This window comes from Emydura macquarii, unplaced genomic scaffold (assembly GCF_026122565.2).
Source record: "Emydura macquarii macquarii isolate MOO-44397 ecotype Brisbane River unplaced genomic scaffold, CSIRO-AGI_Emac_v2 contig_1305, whole genome shotgun sequence".
Lineage (NCBI taxonomy): Eukaryota > Metazoa > Chordata > Testudines > Chelidae > Emydura > Emydura macquarii.
In genome coordinates this window covers 589,351-598,290 of record NW_027131442.1, presented here as the reverse complement: position 1 = coordinate 598,290, position 8,940 = coordinate 589,351, and the positions used below count along the sequence as shown (strand labels likewise).

At 46.3% G+C, this 8,940-nt stretch overlaps 2 protein-coding genes across 2 annotated transcripts; both read right to left on the bottom strand.

The window, feature by feature from the left end:
- Window positions 1–3,140: 3,140 nt before the first annotated feature.
- On the bottom strand, window positions 3,141–4,103 carry LOC137154849 (olfactory receptor 5J3-like). Its single transcript, XM_067550698.1, has one exon. The coding sequence runs from the start codon at window positions 4,101–4,103 to the stop codon at window positions 3,141–3,143; it is 963 nt and encodes a 320-aa protein (XP_067406799.1).
- Window positions 4,104–7,087: 2,984 nt separating this feature from the next.
- LOC137154848 (olfactory receptor 5J3-like) lies at window positions 7,088–8,569 on the bottom strand. Its single transcript, XM_067550697.1, has 2 exons — window positions 7,671–8,569; window positions 7,088–7,199 (listed from the first exon to the last, which is right to left on the bottom strand). Exons 1-2 carry the CDS (start codon window positions 8,567–8,569, stop codon window positions 7,088–7,090), a joined length of 1,011 nt encoding a protein of 336 aa, XP_067406798.1.
- Between the last annotated feature and the right edge of the window lie 371 nt (window positions 8,570–8,940).

The window sequence follows — 8,940 nt, the reverse complement described above, 5'->3', positions numbered from 1 at the left end:
CTAGTTTAGCCCTCTCATGGGTACTGTGCCCTCTTCAGCTACGACTATGGCGTGCCTGGGTGGGAGCAGGGGGGGGCCCGGTCCCACCCTCTGCCCTAGGCCCCGACCCAGGGACCCTGTGTGCAGTAGTCTTCAAACTGCCCAGTCCGTGACTTACTCCCTTCCCTGGGTCGCCTGTCTTTGGCCCCACTGCTCGCAGTCTGCTTCCTGGAACTGGGTGGGGAGGGGCTCTCCCTCAGGCCTGTGCCTTGGATCCCTGGCTGTAGCCAGACAGGTACCCCCCCTCTTGTCTCTGGTACCTTTGGGGTTGTAATATGTGGCAGTGGTTGCTCCAAGTCAAGTCAAGTCAAGTCAAGTCCTGTCCTGTCCTGTCCTGTCCTGTCCTGTCCTGTCCTGTCCTCCTAACTCCCTTCCAGCTGCCCCTGTCTGCCTGACAGGGAGGCTTTTAACTTCTGGGTCAAGCTCCTTGATTGGCCTCAGCTGGCCTAATTGCCCCGGAGTAGCCCCAGCTGGATCACCCAGGGAACAGGGATTTGTTCATTCTGGGGCTAATATAGACCCCCTCTACTACTCTCCTGTAGCCATCAGGTCTGGCCCTGTCACACTATGTCTGACTTTTGAGCCTCATTATTTGTACTAAATCTATCTCTTTGTAGTTAATGAACTTATTTTAGTGTTTTATCTAATCCCATGTGTTTAAATCGAAGTGTCTGGGAAACTAAGTTATAGACTCATAGACTCTAAGGTCAGAAGGGACCAATATGATCATCTAGTCTGACCTCCATAGTGAAATAATAGACAATGTAACTTGTATTGGCCAGGAGAGGACTGGGAAGTACAGGACATGCATTTCTGGAGGAAAATCTAAGATTGGGGAGTGTGTTGGCATCAGCCTGCAGTATAACCAAGGTGGGTGAGAGCCAGAGTGTAACCCGAATGCGACTGTCAGGCTGCAGTTACACACAGACACTCAGGGTGTGATTTGCATGCTGGAAGGCTGGTTGTGAGTGGCCCAGGTGTAAGCCATTTCAGCAAGGCATTGTGAGGCACCCAAGCTTGCAGGCAGGGGTGACACAGCTGCTGATTAGTCTGGGTTGCACCCTGGTGTGCCACAGCCTCCCACCTAGAAGCTCTCCCAGTCACACCAAAGGCTTGGTGCTCCTTGACAGCAGTGTTAGACTGACATGAAATGGCGAGGTCACCCAGGGATGGGCCAGGGCACTGATCCATGGCTTCCTATACACAAGAACATTGTGGTCATTACCTACTCCCAAAGGGATCCAGGGCAGGCCCACTGATGACTCTTTGTTTCTTCACTGTGGCAGCAGAAATGATCCCTTCTCCCTGGTATGCAAGCTCGATTGCTAATACTCAGCACCACAGGGCACATTGGTGCCCCTTTGTCCTAAGCGGTGCCAACTTTTGAGGTCTTGCAGGGTTGATTCCATTAGGAGGAAATATCGACGATACAAGTCAGCTGGGTTCTTTTGTATAATCTTTGGTTTTTACAAAGAATGAACATATAAAGTCCTGTTTCCCTGAACACCAGTAGAAACAGACAACGGCTCGCATCGAGCTAGTGCACTAAAAACAGTAGTGTAGCGTGGCCAGTGGCAGGGGCTAGCTGTTCCAAGTCTGGACCCAGGAGCCTGGGTGGGCATGTACGCAGGACTGCTAGCCGGCGACACCACTTGCTGCTGCCCGTGCTATGGCGGCTATGCCACTATTTTTAGTGAAGTAGCTTGATGAGAGCTAGGGCGAGTCTGTCTGCTGGAGCTGGGATCATGCCCCTACCTCCCAGTGCAGAGGTAGCCACGGCCTGCAGCCAATCTCCAACCACTTTGCATTTGCAAATAGAGAAACCTCTGTGAATCTCCCAGGGTTAGCTCTGGCTTGGCCATGCAGTTTGGTCACATTGTCTGCAGCTGTTGTGCATAGAGGGGCTTGACTGGTCCTTTCGTTGAACCTGAAAGAGGGTGCTTGGCACATCCACTGGCTGTAGTGAAGTCTATCATTGCCTTTGCAGTTGAGACCCACCTGCCGGCAGCCATTGCCCGTTAGCAATCTTGCCCCCACTGGATCTGTGTAAGAATTCCTCGCCAGTCTGTGATGCTTGAACACAAGAATAATATGACTAATGGTGGCATCAGAAAAGGAGAGTGATAATATTACAGAAATGTCACAAGAGAACAAATCAATGGGAATAGCGCCACAAAAGGATAATCTCAAAACAACAATTGTGTGCACCATTGTATTTAGACATCTGGCTAAGAATGATCCAGCCACAAGCTGGACACAGAGTCTCAGGGACATGATGGCTGTATAGAGCAGCAGGTTACAAATGGCCACATATCTGTCATACACCATCACAGCCAACAGGAGGCACTCTGTAATTACCAAAGTACTAAGAAACCAGGGCTGAGTCATGCGCACAGCAGAAGAAATGGCATTTCTCTCAGCTAACAAGTCGACTGGTATCTTGGGGGGTGAGTAATGTGGAAATAAAGGCATCTGCAAAAGGCAAGTGAGCAGGGGAAAAGCACATAGGATATAAATCTATGAGTTGATGATTAAAGTGATCATCCTAAAATTTTCCAAAACACTGTCAGCATAGACTATTAAAAATCATGCGAGAAAGGTGACATCGAATTCTGGAGAGTTGGTGAATCATGTGAAAAATTAGTAAAGTCATTTATTTGGTGAATTGCTATTGAGTGAAAAAAGTAGATGAAAACCATCAAACAGTTTCATTGAATTTATTTCAGTCAGATACCCGAGGATTAAGAAGTACAGTACTGTTATAGGCTTCCATAGGGAAGCTGACACACTCTGTAGACAAAAAGACGTAGAAAACTCTCTAGGGACACAGGCACAAGAGATTGGCTGATGCTATTGGTGTATGGCGTGTCTAAATCCTCAGTCCTGCTTTGAAAACCTCAATCAAAGGTTCCATGTTTTGTCAATATTAAACTAGAGGGACCCTAAGAAATGCATTCAAATGAGTGAAAATATACAAAAATGGGTCATTGTCAAACTCTCCCCTTCCTCAAAGTCTCTAATTTAACAAGTCTATCTAAACTCCTTTAAAAGGAGCCATTGCTGCCTTCATGCTAATACAGGTGTTCTCCCATCAGAAGTTATCACCATTTGTTCATAAATTTACCTCTGTATGGGAAAGAGCTCATTTCTGTGACCCTTTTCAAAGCATTTTTCACCTCTTTGTTCCTCAGGCTGTAGATCAAGGGGTTCAACATGGGGGTCACCACTGTGTAGAACAGTGAGATCACTTTGTCCTGAGCCCGTGAATGTTTTGTGTTGGGCTGCATATAGATAAACAGTCCAGTGCCGTAGAATATGGTGACAACCGTCACATGGGAGGTGCAGGTGTTGAATCCTTTGCGCTTCCCTTCAGTGGAGGGTATCTTCAGGATGGTGGAGAGGATGAAAAAATAGGAGATGAGTATAATCAGGCTGGGGAACACCCCAGTAAAACAAGCCACGGCCAGAAGGATCATGTGATAGATGGTGGTATCGGAGCAGGAGAGCCATAACAGTGAAGAGATGTCACAGAAGAACAAGTCAATGACGTTGGGGCCACAGAAGGATAATTTTAATGTGGTGACTGTTTGGACTATTCCATTTACAAACCCAGCTAGGAACGACACAGCCGCCAGCTGGACACAGAGTCTCGGGGACATGACAGCTGTATAGAGCAGAGGGTTACAGATGGCCACATAACGGTCGTACGCCATCACAGCCAGAAGGAAACTCTCAGTAATCCCAAAGACACTGACAAAGTAGTATTGAGATACACATGCAGCATAAGATATAGCTTTCCTCTCTGCTAACAGGTCAGCTAAAAACTTAGGAGTGATGAATGTGGAATAGCAGAAATCTACAAAAGCCAAATTCCTGAGGAAAACGTACATGGGAATGTGCAGCTGGGAATCTAGCATTGTTAGCATGATCATCCCAAGATTCCCCATCAGAGTGACAGCATAGATCACTAGGAACACCACAAAAAGGGTGATCTGAAACTCTGGACGATCTGTGAATCCTGAGAAAATGAACTCTGTTGCTTCAGTGCAATTTGCCCAGGTCATTTCTATGGTGCATGGTCCCTGTATGAAGAACACAGATGAAAACTATTGATTAACTAAAGTAAATCACTTGCAGTCGATGCACTGCAGACCTCAGAAGTGTAGCGCTGTTCTACTTTCCAGGATTTCCAGTCTGATGTCTCACCTGGTGTTATTTTTTCCCCACAGAAGCAAAGTAAATACTCTCTGCAGTCCACCACCCCTAGATCTTTGCAGGACAGAGGCAGCAGGCAACAGAGGAGGGGGCCACAGAATAGCTCAAGTGGCAGAGTTGGTGGACAAAGTGGCAAAGGAAGAGATGCCAGATAAAGAGTTAGATGCAATAATCAGACCATTGGATAAATATTTAACATTTTCATTCAGCAAATTTCAGAATCCCGTTTCGAAAAAAAGAGTCCTGTGTAAAAACACCCTGAAAGCTATAGTGTGCCGAGGGAAAAAAACAGCGGATGTCAAAATAAAAGAAAAGGGTGTGTGTTGTAAATAAAATGTCAGTTGAAGATGGCAGTGTGGAGATTGGGTTTTATATGGCCCACTCCGTCAGGGAGCCTATGTCACATGAAGAGATCAACCCACAGTTACCTGGCACCATGTACAAAAGCCATCCGGAGGCCTGTGATGATAAAGCAAAAAAATGAAATTATTCTCTGCAGGTGCTGTTACAAAATATCTCCAAGCATGGCTGCCCCCTTCCATTCTTTTGTTAATGTTATTTATTTCCTATATCTGATAGTCCATGAAAAAGAGCTGGGAAAAAAATAGAAAACCAGTGGGGAAAATAATGCTTCATGAAGGTGAGGTGATCTTTTGTCTGACAAACACTTGGCCATGCTAAATCATAACAAGTGACAAAAAAGGGATCTAAAATTGTTTTATGGAAAATCAGATTTCAGTCAGTTAGCAGTACTCCCCTAAAATCCAGGCCAGCTCCCTGATCCCCATGCCCTGTGTTTCACATTAAACTTTTGGATTAGTTTAGTTTGTAAAATTTTATTTGCTATTATTACTTCAAGCCAGGGGGTGCTGTTGCACCTTAGGCACTGCGATTTCTAGCACCCCTGACTAGACCAAAGCTTCCTCCCCCCCAAAATCGTCCCCTTCATCATCTGCTGACATGCTCCGGTCATGGCACAAGATTTCTTATAGCTTTCACCTGGAGCAGCCCCATCTCCCACCCTCCCTCTCAGCAATGCACATTGAGCCCCCTGCTCCTGGTCAGAATGACACTGGGCTCACTCCAGTCGGCAGGGATGGGGAAGGATCTCACAAGAAGCCCTGCAAGGTTCCGGCAGGGCAAAAGCCACACAGCTCCCTAAGTTCAACATTCACCTGCACTGCTACCCCGCCCCACCACACAGACGCACACGCACACACATACACAGTGCCCCCTATACAGCAAACATACACACATGCACAGAATGCCGCTTTGCATACACATATAGAGTCCATTGCACACTCACAAACATAGCGCTCCCTACCCCCCCTACTTCCCCAGAGTGTCTCCTACACACACACAGGCACCCAACCACACAGCATGTCCATACCCACATGCACTTTCTTGCTTGTGTAAAACAGCTGCCAGCCCCACACCTTCTCTTTCTATCATGCCCATTGCTGTGGTATCTAGGTACCATATATGAAAAGAATAAGAAAACAAAATTTCCTCCATAGCATCCCACTGCCCCCGACCTGTCCTACCCCTACCACTGACTTGGGGCTAGCTCATTTCACACAGGTCACACAAAGCGAGTTCTGAGCTCTGCGGAGCAACCTTCCTCCCTGTTCCCTAGCGCCAGAACTGAGCCGCTGGTGCGGTGTCCCTGCAGCTGGTCAGGGGCAGCAGTCCCTGCCTGCGAACCTACGGGGAAGATGCAATGGTTTGGGGCTTTTTCTTTGTTTGTTTGATTCTTAACTTAGGGATCATCACTATGAAAAAGTCTAAGAACCCCTGTTTTAGGCATCTCCTCACCAGAAAGGCATTGACATAGGTTGCTCAGAGAAGAACAACAAAAATGACCAGGGACTGACATCTGGGGAAAACCTAAAAGAACCAAATCTGTCTAGCTTTTTTAACCAATAATTGAATGATGAGATATAAGAATCTCACACTGAGCTCTATCAGATTGTAGAATAATCTCTACTGGGAAATTGGAACAGCTGGAATATTTACAAGACTGAACATAAAGAACAGTAGGGGATTCTGCTGCACTGGCCAGGAGATAGGACTAGATTTCCCAATTCGCCTTTTCCATCACTAGCTTCTCCGAGGCCAGGTTTACACTTAAAAATGACATCAACCTAGCTATGTCACTCAAAGCTGGGATAATTTTCACACCCTGTGCGAGGTAGCTATGCTGAACTAACCCTCAGTGTAATTCTTCCATAAACCTGGCTAACACCTCTTAGAGATGTGGATTTACTACTACGTGGGTAAAACCCCTTCCATCAATGTGGAAAGCGGCTATGCTACAGTGCTGCTCCAGCACCATAGCTGTGTCACTGGAGTGCTTTTAGCATAGACATGCCCGGACTGGATGGTGGGGCTTTCCCTCTTCCCATTTAGACTATTTTTCTCTCCCTGTCCCTGTCACTTTTCTCCCTCCCTTTGTAAAGCTCTTTTCTTCTTTTGATAGGCAAATATGTGCAGCAAAGTTAAAATTTCTCCTCTCAGGATAATTCCTTCCTCCCCTTCCCAGGAATGGCACACTGTCATTTCAATGAAAGACAGAAAAGCACTGAAACTGACCTCTTTGCCCATGGCTTGATGGTATCTCTTCATTTTTCCTCCCTTCACTTATAATGAGTTGAGAAGAATGGAAGCAGTACCTGGTCAGAACCCTAAAATCAGACTAACCTTTTTGCTGCTTCCTAACTACCCCAGTGTGTCTTTTAATACTGTTAGAGCTGCTTCCTGGGGTAGTGGAGCTTCAATTTGACTTTGGGATTTTCTCCCTGGAGCATCTTAGCTCCCAGTACAATAGATGTGCCTAGCACATGTAATTAATGTTGTTGCCACGTCTTTCCATATGGAAATGGTACACAGAGGGACAAATCCTGAGCTGGTCTGGATCGATACATCTCTCTTGAAGTCTTTTTAATATGATTGCAGAATAAGGTGAATGTATTCCACATCATATGTTGGTCACTGCTCCAAAAGTCTCTTTATGTAATTTTCCAGCATTGTTCTACGTACATTCAAGATGCCATGGGCCAGAGTCTTACCTCAGTTCGCCTAGTATTGGTCCAGCCCTTCTTTGAAAATCTCAATCTAGAGTTCCAAGTTTTGTCAACATGGTGCTAGAGGGACCTAAAGAAATGCATTAAAACCAGCGAAAATGGTCAAAAATGGGCCATTGTCAAATGCTTCAAACTTTTCAGTGGAACAAGTTTCTCTGAATTGTTCCAAAAAGTGCTGAGTGTGCCAAAGTGTCAGAAAGGCTGACTGGGAAAAGGAAAATGTTATATGATTATTTATTATTTTCTATTGTGGATATGCCTAGCATTCACTGCTATTTTCACACAAATACAGGGATTCTTTATCATCCTTTGCTCACAAAATTACCTCCCTGAGCGTCCTTCGCCTCCTTGTTCCTCAGGCTGTAGATCAGGGGGCTCAACATGGGAGTCACCACTGTGTAGAACAGTGAGACCACTTTGTCCTGACCTTGTGTGTGTTTTGTGTTGGGCTGCAAATAGATAAACAATCCAGTGCCATAGAATATGGTGACGACCGTCACATGGGAGGTGCAGGTGTTGAATTCTTTGCACTTCTCCTTGGCAGAGTGGATCTTCAGGGTGATGGAGAGAATCAAAACATCAGAGATGAGGGTAATAAGGCTTGTGAACACCCTAGTCAAACAAGCCATGGCCAGAAGGATCATGCGATAGATGCTGGTATCGGAGCAGGAGAGCAATAACTGTGGGGAGATGTCACAGAAGAACAAGTCAATGACATTGGGGTCACAGACGGATACATTTAACATGGTAATTTTTTGTATTATTCCATTTACAAACCCAGCTTGGAACAACCCAGCTGCCAGCTGGACACAGAGTCTCAGAGACACAACAGCTGTATAGAGCAGAGGGTTACAGATAGCCACATACCGGTCATACGCCATGACTGACAGAAGGAAACATTCAGTAACCCCCAAAGAACAGGCAATGAAGACTTGGGACACACATGTGGCATAAGGTACGGCCTTCCTCGCTGCTATCAGGTCAGCTAACAACTTGGGAGTGTTGAATGTGGAATAACAGAAATCTACAAAAGCCAAATTACTGAGGAAAAAATACATAGGAGTCTGCAGCTGGGAATCAAGCCTGATTAACCCAATCATCCCAAGATTCCCCACCAAGGTGACAGCATAGATCACTAGGAACACCACAAAAAGGGTGATCTGAAACTCTGGACGATCTGTGAATCCCGAGAAAATGAACTCTGTTGCTTCAGTGCAATTCGCCCCCGTCATTTCTATGGTGCACGGTCCCTGTATGAAAAACACAGATGAAAACTATCGATTAACTGCAGTAAATAGCTTGCAGTCAACCACTGAGACCTCAGTAGAATAGCACTGTTCAGCCTTCCAGGATCTCCAGACTGGTGTCTCACCTGGTGTTATTCTGCCCCCTGGGGGACAGGTAAAGTGTCCCCTGGAGCTTAGAAGTCTTTGCCGGACACTGGCACTAGAGAGCAAACTGGGGAGGCACAGAACAGAGAATGCAGACTTCTGTGGGGTTATTTCAGAGGACAGGGCTGCCTACTGCCACCGTCCTTCCTTGCTTATGTCGCTCCTGCTGCTTCTTGGTCAGGACCAGGGGGCTGGTTCTGAGATGGGGATCT

Excerpts from the sequence above, each read along its gene's own strand:
- LOC137154848 (XM_067550697.1), bottom strand. The coding sequence starts at position 8,569 with ATGACGGGGGCGAATTGCACTGAAGCAACAGAGTTCATTTTCTCGGGA. Across the intron at positions 7,200-7,670 it reads AACAAGGAGGCGAAGGACGC|ATTAAAAAGACTTCAAGAGA; the intron begins TCAGGGAGGTAA and ends TTCTGCAATCAT.
- LOC137154849 (XM_067550698.1), bottom strand. The coding sequence starts at position 4,103 with ATGACCTGGGCAAATTGCACTGAAGCAACAGAGTTCATTTTCTCAGGA.